Source organism: Hyperoodon ampullatus, assembly GCF_949752795.1.
Source record: "Hyperoodon ampullatus genome assembly, chromosome: 15".
NCBI lineage: Eukaryota > Metazoa > Chordata > Mammalia > Artiodactyla > Ziphiidae > Hyperoodon > Hyperoodon ampullatus.
In genome coordinates, this window is record NC_136928.1 from 15,283,479 (window position 1) to 15,306,199 (window position 22,721).

At 50.3% G+C, this 22,721-nt stretch overlaps 1 protein-coding gene across 4 annotated transcripts; it reads left to right on the plus strand.

The window, feature by feature from the left end:
* Positions 1-567: 567 nt before the first annotated feature.
* Positions 568-21,319, plus strand: ZAP70 (zeta chain of T cell receptor associated protein kinase 70; the record flags this gene model as incomplete). 4 transcript variants are annotated; one of them, XM_079720905.1, is made up of 12 exons in its annotated part: positions 568-969; positions 1,684-1,853; positions 14,293-14,431; positions 14,531-14,612; positions 14,691-14,737; positions 14,975-15,026; positions 16,112-16,304; positions 16,825-17,031; positions 18,906-19,098; positions 19,190-19,330; positions 19,432-19,544; positions 20,831-21,319. In XM_079720905.1, 12 exons carry the CDS (start codon positions 568-570, stop codon positions 20,952-20,954), a joined length of 1,863 nt encoding a protein of 620 aa, XP_079577031.1. In that variant the 3' UTR covers positions 20,955-21,319. The 4 variants fall into 4 exon arrangements, with proteins under 4 accessions (XP_079577031.1, XP_079577030.1, XP_079577032.1 ...); XM_079720904.1 differs by having other exon boundaries at positions 1,684-1,844; positions 14,975-15,050; positions 16,121-16,304; XM_079720906.1 differs by having other exon boundaries at positions 1,684-1,844.
* Positions 21,320-22,721: the final 1,402 nt, after the last annotated feature.

A 22,721-nucleotide genomic window follows, 5' to 3' on the forward strand; every position in this document is an offset into this window, starting at 1 on the left:
ACCTCCCCAAAGAATGTGACCATCCCAGCTACAGTGGTTTCTTCCCTCTTGATCTCACTCTATTTATTTCCTTTAGAACACTGACCTCAATCTGTAATTATTTTTGTCTCTCCTTGTTATTGGATCCCCTGTTCCTCAGACTGTTATCTTCAGGAGGGCAGGGACCATGTCTCTTATTCACCCATATCTCCAGCCTGAAACACAGTAAGAATTCAACACGTGTTTGGGAGGTGGATGACTGGTTCCAGGTGCTGTTGTGTGGTGGCGAGTGGGGCGCTCCGTACTAGGTCTGAGAAGTCAAAGGCTGGTTTGGGACTCCCCAGTCTGAGTCCCGTAGCCTGGGCCTCCTTTCCAAGTTGGCTCCGGCACACATCAGGCTCTGCACGATTGGCACTCAGCTGTGCCGCACGGATGCGCTTTAATGCGGGCTCTCTCCTACTATCTCTGGGTACAATGGACTGGTTCAGGAAGGGAAACCGAGGCCCTGACGTGCCCCCAATTCCGCTCTGAACCCGCAGAGTCTGAAGAGGCGCAGGGGCCCGCACCCTGCTCAGGGCAGCGGCGGCGATGCCGGACCCCGCGGCGCACCTGCCCTTCTTCTACGGCAGCATCTCGCGCGCCGAGGCCGAGGAGCACCTGAAGCTGGCGGGCATGGCCGACGGGCTCTTTCTGCTGCGCCAGTGCCTGCGCTCTCTGGGCGGCTATGTGCTCTCGCTCGTGCACGACGTGCGCTTCCACCACTTCCCCATCGAGCGCCAGCTCAACGGCACCTACGCTATTGCGGGCGGAAAAGCGCACTGCGGCCCCGCTGAGCTCTGCGAGTTCTATTCGCGCGACCCAGACGGGCTGCCCTGCAACCTGCGCAAGCCGTGCAACCGGCCGTCGGGGTTCGAGCCGCAGCCCGGGGTCTTCGACAGCCTACGCGATGCCATGGTGCGCGACTACGTGCGCCAGACTTGGAAACTAGAGGTGAGAGCGCGGGGCCGAAGGGGCGGGTCTTGGGAGGGCGGGGCCGGAGGGGCGGGCCTTGGGAAGGCGGAGCCGGGAAGGGCGGGCTCTTGGGGCCGAGGGAGCAATGGAACTGGGGGAGAGTGGTGGTCTTCGCCAGAGTGTATTATGCTGTGCTGAGCCCGTTTTAGATGCTGGAGGGTTGGGACCTGACTGGGGGCGGGCCTGGGAGGAGGCCTCGGAGGCAGGGGCCTGAGCGATGCTATGGTGCTTGTCCGAGGCAGATGGCAAGGTGGAGGTCGGGGTAGGTGGAGGTCACGCTGAGTCCAGAGGAGGCGAGGCTTGGGCTGGGAGAGGGGCCTGAGAGGATGGTGGGGGCGGTGCTCTGGGGTAGGTTGGCCGGCAGGGGAGGTGGGTTGTGGTCTTCGACAACATGCAGTGCACCACGGGGCGCGATTACCAGTGTCAGATCTTCAAGCTGGAGATGAGCTTGGGGCCGGCTAGAAGGCGGGGCCTGGGCCGTGGCCCTGGATGGGCGGGGCCTGGATGGCTCGGGGCGGGACCATAGAGATGAGGGGGCGTGGCTTTCCTTAACAGCCTAAATGACTCACCCCCTAGGTGCGCTTGGGTGGGTGGCGTGTCTCATGTGGAAGAGGCAATTGGGAGGGTCCAGGAGACGGAAGAGGTGTCCTGTGGCCGCGAGACACAAGTCTCCACTCTCCCGTTCTTCCCTAGGGCGAGGCCCTGGAGCAGGCCATCATCAGCCAGGCCCCTCAGGTGGAGAAGCTCATTGCCACGACGGCTCACGAGCGGATGCCCTGGTACCACAGCAGCCTGACGCGCGAGGAGGCGGAACGCAAACTCTACTCAGGCTCACAGACGGACGGCAAGTTCCTGTATGTGGGGCTTGGAACCTGGGGCTGTGGGGCGGTGAGGGGTGTGCCTGCCCTCACAAGTGTGAGTGGGTAGTGCTTTTCTGAATGTGCGCAGGGACGTGATATGCGAAAGGGGCAGCAGTGGTGAGGACTTCAGAGTTGGGCGGCTTGGGTTGGAATCCAGCCTCTGCTACTTACCAGCTGGGAACGCTGGGCAGGTATCAGAGCTGCCTACTTGGATTTCCTCTCTGCATTCACCAAATATTTGTTGAACAGTTACCATATGCACTGTTCCGGGCGTTGAGGACGGATGAATCGCTAAAACATAGAGTATGTCAGACGGTGGCAAGTGCTGTATGTGGAGCTGGGGAGGGGGCCTCCACGTTGAGCTTAGGTGGCCAGAAAAGGCCTCTCCGATCGGGTGGCTTCTGCGTAAAGAACCGAAGGAGGTGAGAAGTGGGCTGTGAGCTCTCTGGGAGAAGGTGTTCCTGGCAAGAACACAGACCAGGAGGAGGTTCTTGGCACGTTCCAGAAGCAGCAAGGAGTCCAGTGTGCTTGGAGCTTAGTAAGTGAGGACTGGAGTGGGAGGGGGAGAAGGCAGGGAGGTGACTTTGGCTTTGACCCTGAGTGAGGTAGGAGCGCTGGGAGAGCGTTGAAGCAACTCCCTCTAACTGCACTGTGGATGGTGGTAGTACCTACCCAAGGGTCTCTTATGGGATCGCAGGAATTAATATGTGTAAAGCAATAGTATAGTACCTGGCATATAGTAAAAATGCACTAAGTGTTATTCTAAGTGGGTGAATGTGCGTATCTCTGCCTGAGCGTGAGCCACAGCTGAACCATGTGGCTGTTTGTGAGTTTGTTATTATGAAAGGGTCTGTCTAAAGCCCCCTGCTGGGGCTGCTGCTTTCTGGTCTGGACATGGGTTCGTTGTATAGCAGATGTTATCCAGATGTCAGCTGAGGCCACTCAGGCCTTGAGATATGGAGAAACTTGGTGCCTGTCTCTTTCCTGTGACCTCAGGAAGTCTAGCATCCTCCCCTTGAGATGTTAATTCTCAAGGGTCTCCCTTCTCATGGTTGCTTCTTGGCCTGAGATCCTGCCTGGCTGAATCCTTGCTCTCACCCACCTCCCCGCCGGGCTGTTCCCTCTCCTGGGGCCATCCCACTTGGAGGAACTGACCCCTTTCCCTTGACTTCTCCCACCCATGTGAGGTTTGAGCATGTGTACCAGATTACCTGCAGGTCTCCCACAAGATGCAGGTCCCTCTACAAGGCTCTACTGTCAGCTGATAAAACAATTTTTTTTTCACCCTGCCTAACAGATTTAGGCTGTAAATTTAGGCTGTAATTGCATGTTACAGATAATACTCAGCTGCAAGGACGGCTTGTGAACAAATTAAGATAGGTCTGTTTTCTCTAAGAGGGAAACTCAACTTTGCATTTGTATCAGTTAGCTTTTGCTGTGCAACAAGTTGTCCCAAGACTTACTGACTCAAAACAACAGTTTATTACTTCTCATGATTCTGTGAGTCAACTGAGTAGTCCTTCTGGTTTAGGTCAGCTGGGCAGGGACTGAATAGATTGGGATGACCTTGGCTCTGGCTATTGGCTCAGTGTTACCTGGGCGATAGGGATGAGTAGGCTGCAGTGCTGTCATCATCGAGCAGGCTAGCCTGGACTTGTTCACATGGTGGTGGTTGCAGGGTTCCCAAGGACAGTCAGAGAAGGCAAGTTACAATACACAAGCACTTTTCAAGCCTCTGCTTGTGTAATGTTACTGATGTCCTCTTGGCCAAAGCAAGCCACTTGGCTCAGACCAGAGTCACTGTGGGGAAGGGGCTACCCAAGGGAGAGGAATTGAGGCAGCCAGTTTTGCAAACAGTCTATCAGAGGATTAGAACAAGGAGGCCATAATGAGGGTGATGGGCATCTCAAACGTGGGCATTTGGGGCATCTTTCCTTTTGGACTATGAACTTGAAGGCAGAGCCTGCATCTGGTCCTTCTAGAGGGCTCCACCTTCTAGTACCTAGTGATGGCTGGTACTTGTCCAGATGTTTGTTACCTGCTTCATCAGGATGCTGCACGCTCCCCACCTCAAGCGTGATGCTCACCAAGACCTTTTCAACCATTGGTCACACATCTCCCCATGTTCACATCTCACTTGCTCTTGCACAAGTTACCCCAGGTACCTGAGTGTCCAGGGGCTCTCCCCAAGCTGGACACAACGAAGGAGTGTCCTCCAACTTTCCTGTTGGTGCAACCAATTCTTTCTCCTTGTAGCTGCTTTCTCCTTTGTAACATGTAATTTCATTTTTCTTTCTTTTTACAATCTAGGTTCCCTTCTCTGGTTTCATCTCATGTCCCCAATTCAGCCTTTCATCACCTCACAGTCTTTGCCTCTCTTTTGTCTTGGTTTTTCTTTCCTCCCCACCCCTCCCTTCCCCCATCTCTCCTTCCTACCTCACACAAACACACGTACTCATAGAGATAATGGTTCCACCATTCCAATGGTTTAAAACTTTCTCCCAGATTCCCTAAGGCCCCCAACAGTATCAAAAGATTCTGGGGGGAGGAGGTGGAAGAAGTGAGTAGAGGGTGGAGCAGGGGGGTGTTCTGAGCCCCATCCCAACTCAGCTTTTTTTTTTTAAATTAATTAATTAATTAATTTTTGGCTGTGTTGGGTCTTTATTGCTGCATGTGGGCTTCTCTAGTTGTGGCGAGCAGGGGCTACTCTTCCTTGTGGTGCACGGGCTTCTCATTGTGGTGGCTTCTCTGGTTGTGGAGCATGGGCTCTAGGTGCGTGGGCTTCAGTAGTTGTGGCACGCGGGCTCCAGTAGTTGTGGCGTACGGGCTCTAGAGCGCAGGCTCAGTAGTTGTGGAGCATGGGCTTAGTTGCTCTGCAGCATGTGGGATCTTCCTGGACCAGGGCTCAAACCCATGTCCCCTGCATTGGCAGGAGAATTCTTAATCACTGCGCCACCAGGGAAGTCCCCCCAGCTCAGCTTTGACGTGTTTCATATCTTAAGTGTCTATGGAAGATGTTGCTTGACAAAGAATTCCACTGCCCAAAGGAAAAGTTTGCAAACTTTCTCCATTAACACAGCAGAGTTTATAACAGGCTTGGAGTTAACCAGTCTGTTGGGATAAGAGGAATCTCTGGAGAAGCAGGGCCAGCGGCTGTAGGTGCTTTGGATATCGAGGTGGCTTGAAGTCTCAGAGGTGGGTAGGACCAGCATTGGCCACAGAAGGCTGAGGCTGAGGGAGCTAGGATCTGGGTACAGTGTAGAGACTGGGGCTGATGCTGGGGTTCAGAAGCAGTTGGAGCAGTGACATTATATGAGGGACAGTGGCTCATGCAGGAAAATGTCAAGAGACCAGAAGCCACCACCATGAACCAGACTCCTGGAAAATTAGGCAGGGCATGCTTCTGACAGAAGTAGATTTTTCTTGTGGTTCCTGTTGTCAATAACTGCTTTCTCAGTCTGTGGGTAGTTAGGGGCTGAAGGTCAAAGCTGTAGGCGCAGAACCTCTCATTGGGCAGGGGTGAAGGAACATCGCTGATGCATCATGATGCCTGGGACAAGCCCAGGACTTGTCTAGTTCTGTGGTAAGGGTGCGGGTGTGATAGAAAGACACACCACCGTGGCCTGGAATGCTTACCAGTGACCACTGCTCAGAGCTGCTGATGAATGGATGGAATTATACCTAATGCTGTTTGCTGTCAAAGCTCGCTTCCTTTCTGCATAATTGTAGCATCTGTGGGACTGGTTGATTCAACTTGAAAAGACACTTGAACCCTGGAAAGGGCCTTCAAGAACATATTGTTAATTGTTTCTTAATGGATCACTGACCCCTTTGGGTATTTTGGTGAAGCTGAACCCTTCTCACAATCCCCAAAACCTTTTTACCCCAAAGATTATGCCTACAGTTATATGAGATCATGGTTGATCCTGAACCTCATCTTTGGAGCCCTAAAGTCTGGGTTAGTTCTGTTTTTTCATTTTACATGTGAGGAAACTGAGGCACACGGAGAAGAAGCAACTTGCTGTGGCTGGGCTGGGTGTCAGTCCCATGTAGTAATTAATTGGAGAGTCAGAAATGGATTTGCATCCTGGCTTTACCCATAATCAACTGTGCAGTTTAGGCAAGAGGTGTAGTGTTCTTGAGCCTCAGCTTCCTCCTCTGCAAAATGTGGATAATAATAGGACAAGGTAGGTATCTTGTGGAGAATGCTGTGAAGATTAAATGACAAATATGTGGAGAATTTAGAACCAGTATCTTAATAAATGGTAGCTCTTATTTTTTTCACTGTTATCAGGTTCTATATATTATTTTTAAAGTGGAGGGAATTCCCTGGCAGTCCAGTGGTTAGGACTGCATGCTTCCATTGCAGGGGGCACAGGTTTGATCCCTGGTTGGGGAATTAAGATCCCGCAAGTCTCATGGCATAGCCAAAAAAAAAAAAAAAAAAGTGGAGATACAAGTTGATTTCTTAGCCTGTACCTCTAGTTTAAGTTCAGGCTTGAACTCCAAGGATGAAGAACTGCCACCACCTGGTGGTTTTTTGGTAAATAAAGTAGGATTTGTGACATTGAAATATATATGGTGACCACACCAGTATAGTAGTCTTTGCCTACGTGGGATTGGTGGCTGCTCTTTTGTGAACTCACATGTCTCTTTCCAAAGACAGTGTATCAGTTAGCCTTTGCTGTGTAACAAACCACCCTAAACTGTTGTATCTTAAAATAACATTCATTTATTCACCCTTGATTCAATGGTTTGGCTATTTGGGCTTAGTTCAGCTGGGTGGTTATTCAGCTGGTTTCTTTTGAGCTCACTCGTGTGGCCACAGTCAGCTGAAGGATTGACTGGGTCTTGATGGTCTGGGATGGCCTCACTCACATGTCTGGCAAATGGCAGCCTGGGATGCCTTGGTTCTCCTTCATAGGGCTTCTCCAGCAGGCTAGTGTGGTCGTTGCAGGGCTGCTAGGAGAAGCAAGAAAGGGCAGGCAAGCCCCAGTGTCAACCACTTTTCCAGCCTCTCCTTGTGTCCTGTTTGCTAATGTCTTTTTTTTTTTTTTGCGGTAGGCGGGCCTCTCACTGTTGTGGCCTCTCCCGTTGCGGAGCACGGGCTCCGGATGTGCAGGCTCAGTGGCCATGGCTCACGGGCCCAGCCGCTCCGCGGTGTGTGGGAATCCTCCCGGACTGGGGAACGAACCTGTGTCCCCTGCATCGGCAGGCCAACTCTCAACCACTGCGCCACCAGGGAAGCCCTGCTAATGTCTTATTGACCAAAGCAAGTCACATGGTCAATCCCTGATTCAGGAGATACAGAACTAGATTCCACTTATTGATGGGAAGAAAGGTCTAATATTGTGCTGTTTTTTTTCAATATTCCACACACGTTTGCTGGTGAGCAGCTGAGCATTGAGTTTTTTTATTTTTTGTTTTTTTGAATTTTTGAATTTTATTTATTTATTTTTTATACAGCAGCTTCTTACTAGTTATCTATTTTACACATATTAGTGTATACATGTCAATCCCAATCTCCCAATTCATCCCACCCCCACCCCCACTTTCCCCCCTTGGTGTCCATACGTTTGTCCTCTACATCTGTGTCTCTATTTCTGCCCTGCAAACCGGTTCATCTGTATGATTTTTCTAGGTTCCACATATATGTGTTAATACATGATATTTGTTTTTCTCTTTCTGACTTACTTCACTCTGTATGACAGTCTCTAGGTCCATCCACGTCTCTATAAATGACCCAAGTTCGTTCTTTTTTATGGCTGAGTAATATTCCACTGTATATATGTACCACATCTTCTTTATGCATTTGTCTGTCGATGGGCATTTAGGTTGCTTCCATGACTTGGCTATTAGAAATAGTGCTGCAATGAGTATTGGGGTGCATGTGTCTTTTTGAATTATGGTTTTCTCTGGGTATATGCCCAGGAGTGGGATTGCTGGGTCATATGGTATTTCTATTTTTAGTTTTTTAAGGAAACTCCATACTGTTCTCCATAGTGGCTGTATCAGTTTACATTCCCACCAACAGTGCAAGAGGGTTCCCTTTTCTCCACACCCTCTCCAGCATTTGTTGTTAGTAGCTTTTCTGATGATGCCCATTCTAACTGGTGTGAGGTGTTACCTTATTGTAGTTTTGATTTGCATTTCTCTAATAATTAGTGATGTTGAGCAGCTTTTCATGTGCTTCTTGGCCATCTGTATGTCTTCTTTGGAGAACTGTCTATTTAGGTCTTCTGACCATTTTGTGATTAGGTTGTTTTTTTTTTAATATTGAGCCGCATGAGCTGTTTATATATTTTGGAGATTAGTCCTTTGCTATTGATTCGTTTGAAAATATTTTCTCCCATTCTGAGGGTTGTCTTTTTGTCTTGTTTGTAGTTTCCTTTGCTTTGCAAAAGCTTTTAAGTTTCATTAGGTCCCATTTGTTTATTTTCGTTTTTATTTCTATTACTCTAGGAGGTGGATCAAAAAAATCTTGCTGTGATTTATGTCAAAGAGTGTTCTTCCTATGTTTTCCTCTAAGAGTTTTATGGTGTCCAGTCTTACATTTAGGTCTCCAATCAATTTTGAGTTTATTTTTGTGTATGGTGTTAGGGGGTGTTCTAATTTCATTCTTTTCCATGTAGCTGACCAGTTTTCCCAGCACCACTTATTGAAGAGACAGTCTTTTTGCCATTGTATATCCTTGCCTCCTTTGTCATAGATTAGTTGACCATAGGTGCGTGGCTTTATCTCTGGGCTTTCTATCCTGTTCCATTGATGTATATTTCCGGTTTTGTGCCAGTACCATATTGTCTTGATTACTGTAGCTTTGTAGTATAGTCAGAAGTCAGGGAGTCTGATTCCTCCAGCTCTGTTTTTTCCCCTCAAGGCTGCTTTGGCTATTCGGGGTCTTTTGTGTCTCCATACAGATTTTAAGATTTTTTCTTCTAGCTCTGTAAAAAATGCCACTGGTAATTTGATAGGGATTGCATTGAATCTGTAGATTGCTTTGGGTAGTATAGTCATTTTCACAATATTGATTCTTCCAATCCAAGAACATGGTATATCTCGCCATCTGTTTGTGTCATCTTTGATTTCTTTCATCAGTGTCTTATAGCTTTCTGAGTACAGGTCTTTTACCTCCTTAGGTAGGTTTATTCCTAGGTATTTTATTCTTTTTGTTGCAATGGTGAATGGGATTGTTTCCTTAAATTCTCTTTCTGATCTTTCGTTGTTAGTGTATAGGAATGCAAGAGATTTCTGTGCATTAATTTTGTATCCTGCAACCTTACCAAATTCATTGTTTAGCTCTAGTAGTTTCCTGGTGGCATCTTTAGGATTCTCTATGTATGGTATCATGTCATCTGCAAACAGTGACAGTTTTACTTCTTCTTTTCCAATTTGTATTCCTTTTATTTCTTTTTCTTCTCTGATTACTGTGGCTAGGACTTCCAAAACTATGTTGAATAATAGCGGTGAGAGTGGACATCCTTGACCTGTTCCTGATCTTAGCAGAAATGCTTTCAGTTTTTCACCTTTGAGAATGATGTTTGCTGTGGGTTTGTCATATATGGCCTTCATTATGTTGAGATAGGTTCCCTCTATGCCCACTTTCTGGAGAGTTTTTATCATAAATGGGTGTTGAATTTTGTCAAAAGCTTTTTCTGCATCTATTGAGATGATCATATGGTTTTTATTCTTCAATTTGTTAATATGGTGTATTACATTGATTGATTTGCATGTATTGAAGAATCTTTGTATCCCTGGGATAAATCCCACTTGATCACAGTATATGATTCTTTTAAAGTGTTGTTGCATTCTGTTTGCTAGTATTTTGTTCAGGGTTTTTGTATCTGTATTCATCAGTGATATTGGTCTTTAATTTTCTTTTTTTGTAGTACTTTGTCTGGTTTTGGTATCAAGGTGATGGTGCCTTCATAGAATGAATTTGGGAGTGTTTCTTCCTCTGCAATTTTTTGGAAGAGTTTGAGAAGGATGGGGGTTAGCTCTTCTCTAAAGGTTTGATAGAATTCACCTGTGAAGCCATCTGGTCTTGGATTTTTTTTTATTGGAAGATTTTTAATCACAGTTTGAATTTCATTACTTGATTGGTCTGTTCATATTTTCTATTTCTTCCTGCTTCAGTTTTGGAAGTTTACACCTTTCTAAGCATTTGTCCATTTCTTCCAGGTTGTCCATTTTATTGGCATAGAGTTACTTGTAGTAGTCTCTTAGGATGTTTTGTATTTCTGCAGTGTCTGTTGTAACTTCTCCTTTTTCATTTCTAATTTTATTGATTTGAGTCCTCTCCCTCTTTTTCTTGATGAGTCTGGCTAAAGGTTTATCAATTTTGTTTATCTTCTCAAAGAACTATCTTTTAGTTTTATTGATCTTTGCTATTGTTTTCTTTGTTTCTATTTCACTTATTTCTGCTCTGATATTTATGATTTCTTTCCTTCTGCTAACTTTGGGTTTTGTTTGTTCTTCTTTCTCTAGTTCCTTTAGGTGTAAGGTTAGATTGTTTATTTGAGATCGTTCTTGTTTCTTGAGATAGGCTTGTATTGCAATAAACTTCCCTCTTAGAATTGCTTTTGCTGCATCCCATAGGTTTTGGATCATCGTGTTTTCATTGTAATTTGTGTCTAGGTATATTTTTATTTCCTCTTTGATATCTTGAGTTATCTCTTGGTTATTTAGTAATGTATTATTTAGCCTCTATGTGTTTGTGTTTTTTACGTTTTTTTCCCTGTCGTTGATTTCTAATCTCATCGTGTTGTGGTCAGAAAAGATGCTTGATGTGATTTCAGTTTTCTTAAATTTACTGAGGCTTGGTTTGTGACCCAAGATGTGATCTATCCTGGAGAATGTTCCGTGTGCACTTGAGAAGAAAGTGTAATCTGCTGTTTTTGGATGGAATGTCCTATAAATATCAATTAAATCTATCTCGTCTATTATGTCATTTAAAGCTTTTGTTTCCTTATTAATTTTCTGTCTGGATGATCTGTCCATTGATGTAAGTGAGGTGTTAAAATACCCCACTATTATTATGTTACTGTCGATTTCCTCTTTCATAGCTCTTAACAGTTGCCTTATGTATTGAGGTGCTCCTATTTGGGTGCATATATATTTATAATTGTTATATCTTCTTCCTGGATTGATCCCTTGATCATTATGTAGTGTCTTTCCTTGTCTCTTATAGCATTCTTTATTTTAAGGGTTATTTTTTCTATATGAGTATTGGTACTCCAGCTTTCTTTTGATTTCCATTTGCATGGAATATCTTTTTCCATCCCCTCACTTTCAGTCTGTATGTGTTCCTGGGTTTGAAGTGGGTCACTTGTAGACAGCATATATATGGGTCTTGTTTTTTGTATCCATTCAGTGAGCCTGTGACTTTTGGTTGGAGCATTTAATCCATTCACATATAAGGTAATTATTGATATGTATGTTTCTGTTACCATTTCCTTAATTATTATGGGTTTGTTTTTGTAGGTCCTTTTCTTCTCTTGTGTTTCCCACTTAGAGAAGTTCCTTTAGCATTTGTTGTGGCGCTGGTTTGGTGGTGCTCAATTCTCTTAGTTTTTGCTTGTCTGTAAAGGTTTTGATTTCTCCGTCGAATGTGAACGAGATCCTTGCCAGTTAGAGTAATCTTGGTTGTAGGTTCTTGCCTTTCATCACTTTAAAAGTATTGTGCCACCCTCTTCTGGCTTGTAGAGTTTCTGCTGAGAAATGAGCTGTTAACCTTATGGGAGTTCCCTTGTATGTTATTTGTCATTTTTCCCTTGTTGCTTTCAATAATTTTTCTTTGTCTTTAATTTTTGTCAGTTTGATTGCTATCTGTCTCATTATGTTTCTCCTTGGGTTTATCCTGCCTGGGACTCTCTGCACTTCCTGGACTTGGGTGGCTATTTCGTTTCCCATGTTAGGAAAGTTTTTGACTATAATCTCTTCAAATATTTTCTCGGGTTCTTTCTCTCTCTCTTCTCCTTCTGGGACCCCTATAATGCAAATGTTGTTGCATTTAATGTTGTCCCAGAGGTCTCTTAGGCTATCTTTATTTCTTTTTATTCTTTTTTCTTTATTCTGTTCCATGGCAGTGAATTCCACCATTCTGCCTTCCAGGTCACTTATCCATTCTTCTGCCTCAGTTATTCTGCTATTGACTCCTTCTAGTATAGTTTTCTTTTCAGTTATTGTATTGTTCATCTCTGTTTGATTGTTCTTTAATTCTTCTAGGTCTTTGTTAAACATTTCTTGCATCTTCTCGATCTTTGCCTCCATTCTTTTTTTTTTTTTTTTTTTTTGGCAGTACACGGGCCTCTTACTGCCGTGGCCTCTCCCATTGTGGAGCACAGCCTTTGGACGTGCTGGCTCAGTGGCCATGGCTCACGGGCCCAGCCGCTCCACGGCATGTGGAATCCTCCAGGACCAGGGCATGAACCCACGTCCCCTGCATTGGCAGGCGGACTCTCAACCACTGCGCCAACAGGGGAGCCCTGCCTCCATTCTTTTTCTGAGGTTCTGGATCATCTTCACTATCATTATTCTGAATTCTTTTTCGGAAAGGTTGCCTATCTCCACTTCATTTAGTTGGTTTTTGGTGTTTTGTCTTGTTCCTTCATCTGGTACAAAGTCCTCTGCCTTTTCATTTCCCCTATCTTTCTGTAAATGTGGTTTTCTTTCCACAGGATGCAGAACTGTAGTTCTTCTTGCTTCTGCTGTCTGCCCTCTGGGCACTGAGTTTTTGTTGTCAGTTCAAAACTTAAGGTTTTGACCTTACGAAGTATTTTCACTTCTCAAAAGAAGAGAACTAGTAGTTAGAGACAATCACCTCCAGGCCAGCCCACCAGTCTAGTTATGGAAGCTCCTTCCTTTCTGTGGGACATTTGCATTTCTTAGTTTGTTGTGGGATTCTCTTCCTTGCCTTTGGTGCTCCCCCGTTGCTCCCCACCCTGTTTCCTATCTCTCCATGTGTCCAGGTAGGCTGCCCTGGTCACTATGTCAGCCTTCACTGCATTGTTCTTTGGGGAACTTGCTGTCTGGCAATGGATGGGATATTCACAGCCACCCCTCCATCCCTCACTCATGTTTTGCCATGGAGATTTAAGGGACATTTCTCTGTCTCTTTGGCCTAAGGAAGGGTTGCAAGGTGGGCTCATGTCTGTCTTGTTCACCACTGTACTCCTGCCCTTAGAATAGTGCCCGGCATATGGTCAACACTTAGTAAATATTTGTCCAGTGAATTAATATCCATGGGCAGGGCCCAAGCCCTGAGAGTTTACACTCTGATGGTGCCCACCTGTGGGTCATCCCATGGCTATTTCCTGCTGTGCGTGCCCAGCCAGCTCTTGTGTAACTTAGTTCAATCCCCTAGATTATTGGTCTGTTGTCTACAGTGTCCACAGAGCCTGAGACCACCTTCAGAAACAGCTGCCCCTCCCTCCTCCATTAAAAATCTACACTTAACCCTGGAATAGAAACTTGTGCCGGGAACTCAAGACAAAACTATTTTGTGGGAGATGCTGACTAGTTTTACAATGGGATGGGAGGGTGCAGGTGGCCCTAAATTGGTCTGTGTGTGTCTGTGTGTGTGTATGTGTGTGTGTGCATGTGTGTGTGTGGTTGGACAGGTTCTTACTGCATGAAGGCACCATCTTTTAGGGGCTTAATTCTGATTGATAGACATGGAAGATTTATTTGTTTTGGCAAATTTCCAGAAGAGGACAATCAAGGGTTTCATTCTGTTAAAGGTCATCTGTTATGATAACTGGTGGGTCTCTTGTGATGGCAAGGTGACTTGTTCTGATGTGTACGAAGGTGCCCTGTGATCTAGCCATGGACTTGCACTTACCTTTGTTACTCTACGTATAGAAACAGCTTTGTCTCCCCAAGAGAATGGTCTTAAGTCTGTGTGTCCCCCGTGAGTGGCTCTGTGCCCACCATAGATGAAAAAATATCCCTCCATGAATCGCCAAGTGTCTCCCCGCCCCACACCTGTGGAAAAGTGTCCAGCCATGGGTGGCCTGGTATTCAGCCATGGAGGACCAGGTATCCCCCAGTGTACGGCCAGGTGTTCCCCCCTGAATGGCCAAGTGTGCAGCTGTGGGTAGCTGAGTATCAGGCCATGCAGGGCTGAATGTCCACCGTGGGTGGCCCAGTATTCCCCTGTGGATGGCCACATGCCTGCCCTTGGACGACTGTGAACATGGCCATTCTCCTCTCTGCTCACCCCAGCGCCCCCTCCGCCAGCCCCAAGCACGGCCTGTTACCAGTAGGTCTTGAGGTTGAGTGGGGCCTGACCTCAGCTCCCGCAGCCCCTGCCACTTCTCCATGAGGCTCTGGGGTGCAGAGCCCATAGGGCGTGTGTGTGGGAACTGGGGCCTAAGTAGGAGGGCACCACGGGGGAGGGGGCCCATGTGGTTGTAGGGGTGACACCCCCTCCTTCCCCCACCAGGCTGAGACCCCGGAAGGAGCAAGGCACCTATGCGCTGTCTCTGATCTATGGGAAGACTGTGTACCACTACCTCATCAGCCAGGACAAGGCGGGCAAATACTGCATTCCCGAGGGGACCAAGTTTGACACGCTCTGGCAGGTAGGCCGCCCACACACCCTGTTGTGGGGAGAGGCTGCGGCGGGGTGCCCAGGCTCCTGGGGAGGAGGGGAGCCCCGGCCCTGACGCTCCTCCCTGCAGCTGGTGGAGTACCTGAAGCTGAAGGCTGACGGGCTCATCTACTGCCTAAAGGAGGCCTGTCCCAACAACAGCGCCAGCTCAGGTGAGCGGGGCAGCAGGGGGCAGGGGTGAGCGGGAGACCCCGGCCCCCACCCCCTCACTGTCCCTTCTGCTCCCCCAGAGGCCGCTGCTCCCACACTCCCCGCCCACCCATCCACGTTCACCCAGGTGAGTCAGCAGCACTGTAGACTTGGGGCCTTGGGGATGGAGCTGGGTGGGCAATGGGTCCTGTTCCCAGGGTGGGGCTCTGGGCAGGAGATGGGGGGAGAGTGGGGCTGCCGTGGACCAGAAGAGGGTACCCCCAGCACCATCTCTGGGAGTCCTCAGAGGATGTGGGTCTCATGAGAGGGGCTGGGTGCCCCCAGCTCTGGCCCTGCTGACCCTTGCTGACCCCATAACCTTTAGCCTCAGAGACGGATCGACACGCTCAACTCAGATGGATACACCCCCGAACCAGGTGAGTCGGCAGAGATGGAGGTATGTAGGGGTTCATGTCAGACCAAGAGCAGGGTCCTGGCTGGGCCCTGGGGTGTGTCAGGGGAGGGACGTGTGCCAGGCCTGACCTGTGGCGGTGGGCCTGGTTGCCCTGTGCATGCACTGTGCCTGCAGGTGTCCATGTGGGCACATGCATCATGCCCGCCTGTGAGTATGTGCCTGGGGGCATGCTGACATGCAGGGGAGTAGACCTGGCCGTGCCTGGGCCACCCCGGGTACAGACACACATCTGTTAAGCACCTACTATCTGCCAGTCGTGCTCCAAGCTCACTGGGTGTATGAGCTTTGCTGAATCCTCCCGACAAGCCACATGAGGTGGTCATGGTAATTATTCTCATTTTACAGAAGAGAAAGGAGGGCCGGGAACTGTCATGTCCCGCAGCTAGGCAGTGGTGGAGCTGGGGTTTGAACCCAAGGAGGCAGGCTCCAGAGCCCAGGTCCCTAAAATGCACTGTCGCAGATGCTCGTGTGTTTCATGTGTGGATGTAAGCCTGTGCACGTGTGTGCAGAGAACATACACGGTTGCCTGTGCACAGAGAGGCTCATCTGGAGCCCTTGTACACATGGCTGCGTGGTGCATATGTAGACCTGGGCAGGCGTGACACGGGTGCATACGTGTCAGTGCACGCACACCCATAGGTGTGCACGCTTCAGCTGGCACTATATTGGTTACTTGTGCAGACACGCCTTTGGACCTCCATCACACACCGAGACATGGGTGAGAGTGTATGTGGGTGTTATGTGTGAACACACAGGGGCACATGTGTGTGCACACTCTAGCCAGTGCACACATGGTTACATGTGCACATTAGACTCCTCTTGGACATGGCTTCCCAGCTGACCCACAGATGGGACCAGGAGCACACACAAATGCACACACGCACATGAACACACACGTGTGCCCGTGTGCCCATGCATGCTCTGGATGGTGCACCATGTGCCTTGCGGCACACGTGCCTGGGGGGCACTGAGGCTGCCCTGCCCTGCTCAGCCCCCATCCCTCTCCCCGCTCCTGACTTGGGAGCACACGCCTGTGTGTGTGCCCAGCATGCCTAGCGTCCTCAGAGAAGCCGCGATCGATGCCCATGGACACCAGCGTTTACGAGAGCCCCTACAGCGACCCCGAGGAGCTCAAAAACAAGAAGCTCTTCCTGAAGCGCGAGAACCTCCTCATGGCTGACATAGAACTTGGCTGCGGCAACTTTGGCTCCGTTCGCCAGGGCGTCTACCGCATGCGCAAGTAGGCTGCCCAGCCTTGGCTGGGGAACCACTGTGGGAGGGGCAGAGGGGGCGCTGCCTCCCAAGGCCTTGGGGGTTGGAGCCAGGATGTGACTTCAGGTTGCCTGGGAAACAGACGCTGGGACTGGAAATTGCCTGCTAGGCGGGGTTACCTGGGGGAGCCCAGGGCAGCACCCGAGAGGGAGTGAGAGGGGCAGGTCTGGGGCAGGGAGAAGTTGGGCTGAGCTGCAGATGCAACAGAGTCCCCCTTGTCCACTCCATCGGCTGGTCATTGGATACAGGCTGGTCACTTGGTACAGGCTGCCCCTGGGCAGGGTGACACTTTGAGCCGGTTCTTCTCAGCGAGGGGGCAGTTCCTGGGAGGGTCTTGGCTGTGAGCTGTGAGCTGCAGGGAGGACTGGGCGGCAAACCGCAGCATCTACTACACAAGTCCAGGGAGAGGAGAGGCAGGTCGGGTGGAGGTGAGGGGCCCAGGTCAGGCCCGTGCCAGCTCACGCGTGTCCCTCCGTGCGTCACGGCAGGAAGCAGATCGACGTGGCCATCAAGGTGTTGAAACAGAGCACGGAGAAGGCGGACAAGGACGAGATGATGCAGGAGGCGCAGATCATGCACCAGCTGGACAACCCCTACATCGTGCGGCTCATCGGCGTCTGCCAGGCCGAGGCCCTCATGCTGGTGATGGAGATGGCGGGCGGCGGGCCGCTGCACAAGTTCCTGCTTGGGAAGAAGTGAGCCTCTGGGCCGGCCAGGTGTTTGGGGCTGGGGGTGGGGGGGAATGATCCTGTCCACCCACGGGTGTGTTCCACACTCATTTCCCCGCGTTTATAGACACACTTACAGCTGCTGCCCACACTCACGCCCATGACAGATCTGACCCCAGGTTTGACTTTCGGCTCTGCCACTAACTGGTGTGACCCCAGGTGGGTTTCTTAATTCATCTGTGCCTCAGTTTCCTCATTTGTACCACGGCGATGCACAGTATTTATGTCCAGGGGCTCTTGTGAGGGTCAAATGAGTTGATGTCTATCAATAGAAAGTGCTCAGAACGGTGCCTGGCGTTGCTTATAGGAGCTTTGTAAGTATTAGCTCTGTCACAACTGCCACCTCTGTTCTCTCGGCCAATTCATGACGCACGGGAAGTTGCCGATGGTTGATGGTCTTTGACGTAAAGCAGGGTTGGAAAACTGCAGCCAGGCTTGTTTCGTACAGCCTGGTTTCACATTTTTAAAGGTCTATGAAAAAAACAAAGAGGACTGTGTGGCAGAGACCATATGTGTCCTGCAAAGGCTGAAATATTTACTCTCAGGCCCTATAGAGAAAAAATTGGCCCATTTCGAATCCAAAGAAATTGGTTTCATTTGTGTTCCCTCGTGCCTCAAACTCTTACCCTCATGACACGATATTTTACACTCGCAGAGGCACATGACCTTGAACCTGAGCTCTTGCTGGAGTGCGTGCCTTCATGGGTCCCAGCTCATGTACTCAGTTATCCCATGGGTGTTTATTGGGCAATTTCTCTGTGACAGGGACCATTACCAGCGCTTGGGATTATCAGCGAACAAAGAGACAAAGTTCTCTGCCCTGTATTTTGGTTGGGAAAGAGAGGCTTTAAATAATCATTATAATCCCGTAAAGTATAGAGTATGTTGGAAGGTAAGTACTATGGAAAGGGGGGTTGGGAGTGTCAGGGTAGGAGGTGAGAAGTGAGAAGCTGAGGCAGCCAAGTGCAGCTCTGGGGGAAGAGTGGTCCAGACAGAGGGCACAGCCGGTGCAAAGGTCCTGAGGCGCCTGGTGTGGTAGAGGAACTGTGAGTAGGGCCCCGAGGCTGAAGCAGAGTGAGTGCAGGGGAGGGGGGAGCCGACGTGGGCAGGGAGGTGATGGGGCAGATGGTGCAGGGCCTTGTGGGCCGTGGGGAGGACTTGGACATTCACCCTGAGTGAGGTCGGAGCCCTGGACGCTGTGAGCCGAGGAGGAGCAGGACCTGACTCCAGTGTGGGAAGGACAGACCGTGCCGGGTGAGGGCAGAGGTGGCTGTTCTGGTCCAGGCTGGCCATGATGACGGCTGGGTCAGGGTGGCAGAAGCAGACGTGGAGAGAAGTAGGGGGATTCTGGAGGGATTTTGAAGTCAGGGCTGCCAGGGTTTGCTGATGGATTGGATACTGGGTGTGAGGAAGAGGAGCTGAGGGCAAGACCAGTGCTTCTGAGTAAATGAAAAAATGGAGAGAGAGGAGCGTGTGTGTGTGCGTGTGTGTGTGTTGCGTGCGCGCGTGTGTTTGTACAGTCAGGAACGTGGCTTTGTCTTTATTTATTATCTTTGAGATGCCTGTGAGACCCCCTGAGGGCACACAGAGGATGCAGGTAAATGTGTTAAGTCTGGGGATCCCAGTATATGGATGAAATTTAAGGCCTCGAGCCTGGATGAGGGCAGAGGTTTGTGCCTGTTTTGCTCACGCTGTGTCCCCCCTCCCATGCCTGGCACACAGCAGGTGCCCAATAAGCACCTGTTGAACAGAGGCTCAGCTGGGTCAGAGAAGTGGGCTTTGCCCCCTTGGGGACTTGGGCTGTCCCCTCCCAGCTGCCCCTGCCTTCCCCTGCACCCCAGGGAGGAGATCCCCGTCAGAAACGTGGCAGAGCTGCTGCACCAGGTGTCCATGGGGATGAAGTACCTGGAGGAGAAGAACTTTGTGCACCGTGACCTGGCGGCCCGCAACGTCCTCCTGGTCAACCGGCACTACGCCAAGATCAGCGACTTTGGTCTCTCCAAGGCACTGGGTGCTGACGACAGCTACTACACTGTGAGCCCCCGGCCCTGGGGTGCCCAGGTGGAGGAGGCGGTGGTGTGGAGGGTCCCCGAGCCCTGTCCCGGCAGCATCTCCCACCCTCCAGGCTCGCTCGGCGGGGAAGTGGCCACTCAAGTGGTACGCGCCTGAGTGCATCAACTTCCGCAAGTTCTCCAGCCGCAGTGACGTCTGGGGCTATGGGGTCACCATGTGGGAAGCCTTCTCCTATGGCCAGAAGCCCTACAAGGCAGGTGTGGGCAGAGGCGGGCGGACAGCTGGGTGGGAAGACGGGCCAGGGGGGAGGAGGCCCTGGTTACTCACATGTGTACTTGGCTCTGGCTTGAGCAGAAGATGAAGGGCCCCGAGGTCATGGCCTTCATCGAGCAGGGCAAGCGGATGGAGTGCCCACCAGAGTGTCCACCCGAAATGTACAAACTCATGAGCGACTGCTGGACCTACAAGTAAGTGCCAGCGGGCAGGAGGGTACCGGGCTGAACTGACACCCAGGCCTGGGGCAGGAGGTCTTGGTGCCCAGTAGTCCAACTAACTCATCCCACCCAAAGACTCACCCAATTCATGGCCTTTCCAACCCTCGGTACCTTTATTTCCCCTGCATCTATGCTCAACTCTCCAAAAGACTGACCCTACAAAGCTCCACTGGTCCAGCACCCCAGCACCCTACCTGTGGACACCCACTGCTTCAGCATCTAAAACCTCAGTCTCCCACAAGCCAATACTCAAATGATCCTGCAACACTCAGACAAGTCAGTACTGTTACCCAAACTATGATACCAATACTCAGGGCATGCGATAATACTCCATTATATAATTCCTGTTTCCCATCAGCCAACATTCAACACCTAATTACCCATTCAGGCCAACACCAAAGCACCCAGATACTCAATGCCCTCCCACCTCTGTCTGCTCGAAGCCCAGTGCTTGAACACGCCAACTCCTAACACCAACAATACCTCCCCTTCCCATCACACAACAGGCAACCTGCACCCAAACAAGCTATTACCCTACACTAATCCTGCAATGCACGGGCATTCCAATACCTGATACCTTTCCTGCCCCAGCATCCATTATTCCACTGGCCAACACCATTCACACTGACACCAAAACACCCAAGCACTCCAATAAATACACACCCTACTTATGATAAATAAATAAGAAATGATCAGCCCATCCCTTCTCCACCATGTATTAACTCAACCTCTATCAGGAAACCATACACCAACACCCCAATACCCAAAGAGGCTAGCATCAACGCAATACATGGATATTCCACATGCATCCCATTAATACCCTGACTCTCCACAAGCTGAACCCATCCCCCACACGGCAGTGTTCCTCTCCTTCGCAGGCAGCATACTTGCATCCGTGTGAGCCCGCACCCAGCACCCAAATACCCTGGCCAAATACACATGCTCAGTACATCAACGTTCAACATCCCAACTCCCCGTGGCCAACAGCTGTCACCCCTACACTCAGGGAGCTCCCTTCCCTAAGTCTTGGCCAGTCAACACTCAGTATATGGTTCCCCTCCATCCTGGATGTCAGCTCTTCAACTAGGTGATACGGCAACCCCGGAATTGTAGTCCTCTCACACAGGAGACCCATCTATTACCCGATACCCGCCCCCCTCAGGCCCACTGCTTTCTGAGCCCCATGCATGTCCACCCACCAGCTGAAGTTGGGTTCTGGGGGTGTGGTCAGCAGTCTGGATCTCCCCGACCCCTCACAGGTGGGAGGACCGTCCAGACTTCCTGACCGTGGAGCAGCGCATGCGCACCTACTACTACAGCTTGGCAAGCAAGGCCGTGGACCCTGCCGCGTGCGGAAAGGGGGCCGAGGCTGTGTGTGTCTGAGCTCCAGCCTGCCGGCCCCTATGCCCCAGCTTTTCCTCCTGTGTCCTCAGCTCCCTTCCAGGACCTCCAGTCTGGCTGAGCCCAGCTCAGTTTCTCTCCCCCACTACCAGCTGGGCTGTGAGAACGGGGACAGCTCAGGCCTCCGGCCCACACTGGTCCAGTATTCCCTGCCCGGTCACCTGGCCCCTCTGGCTGGGGTAGGAGGCCGAGACCCAGGCAAGGTGGTCCTGGGCTGGAATCTACTGGGAGGCCCTGAGCTGAGGGGGCGTTGCTTACAGCAAGGACCTCCTTCCTCTGGGCCCAGAAGGGCGGACTCTCAAGAGTCCTCAGGTGGCGAGACCCCAATCATTGGAATAAACGCAGCTTCCCTCTCGTCTGAGATCCCTCATCTTTCCGGGGTGAGGGCGGGGGGACCAGGAAAGGGGCTGGGTCATCGGAAGGGGTCCATGAGAAGTGCCTGATGGTGCAGCGCACACGGGTATTCCAGTATTTGATACAGCTTTTCTCGTGTGGGCCTGGGGGCTGGCTTTCCCGCCCTTGTGCCCTGGGGACATCTTTACCAGCGTGAGGGGCTGCGGCAGGTGAGTGTGGGGATTTAGGGGCCGCGTGCCTGCTGGCCACTCAGCTCCCCGAGCCTCACGGCCGGCGTGAGTCAGGTGCTGCCCGTGTTCGCGGCGTGTTTTCATCACCTGGAGAGAGTTTAACCCACGCTGATCCCGCCCCAGCCTGTGCATTTTACAGTCTCTTCAGGTGATTCTATCATTCTGCCCCTTCTCAGCTGCCTCCACTTGCTCCCTGGGCCCAGACAGTCACAGCTGGGAATCCTTATCACCTGATGCCCCGAGGGCCGGCTCAGTTCCGCTCAGGAGAAGAGCCGGCTCCAAGCGTGTGCTGCCTCGGTGTCCCCACATGAAGAACTGGGGTGTTGGAGCACAGGTCGGGTGAAGTGGAGCCAGGCCCTTGCATTTGTTTTCCGGACTTGCTCCCCCGTGCTCGGCTGCAGCTGGCCCCCATGCCCTGCAAGGCCTCCTCCTCTTGGCCTGGCCCCGAAGAGCCACGGGCTCCAGGGCGGCCATGCAATCCTCTCAGCGCCAGGGAGAGGCAAGATTTTCTGCTGCTTCTGAGAAGGTAGATTTTCCTTCTTTTTGTTGGTGGAGCTCTAGAAAGCCTGGGGCTGTTTTGTGGCACTGTGGGATGGGGTGTGGGGACGGGGGCTTGAGGCCCAGGCTGGTGACGCCCGAGAGGAGACCCCAGAACCTTGGTGATGTGAGTGCGTTATCGAAACCAGGAAATTGCCATTGGGCTTATTAACTTAGGTACAGACCTTGCTCTGATTTTACCGCTTACGGAGTTTTAATAATTCATGTGTAAGGTTCATGTAAGCGTATTCTTCAATGAACTTTGTATTCTACCTAGAAAGTAGTTCAGAGAGCCCCCAGTTATAGAGTCAACTCCAGACACACGAAGACTCTCAGCTCTGTGTTTCTTTAGAGACTAAATCTGTAATGGTTTGGAGTTGTTTGAGGGTCTCCAAGCCGTGCCAGACGATATCTTCCTGCATTTAGATTCGAAACAGACAAGCAGAGCACAGCGATTGTAAAGATTAAGACACAAACTCAGTTCCTTCCATTTTGTTATTCTCTGCAGCCACTTGAAGATTTTGTGTTTAAAATGTAAAACAGTGAAGGTTGCAAGCCATGAGATATATTTTGAGTTGGTAAATGCACATATTAGTTCATAAGCTAACTGTATTACTGACTTTGAATA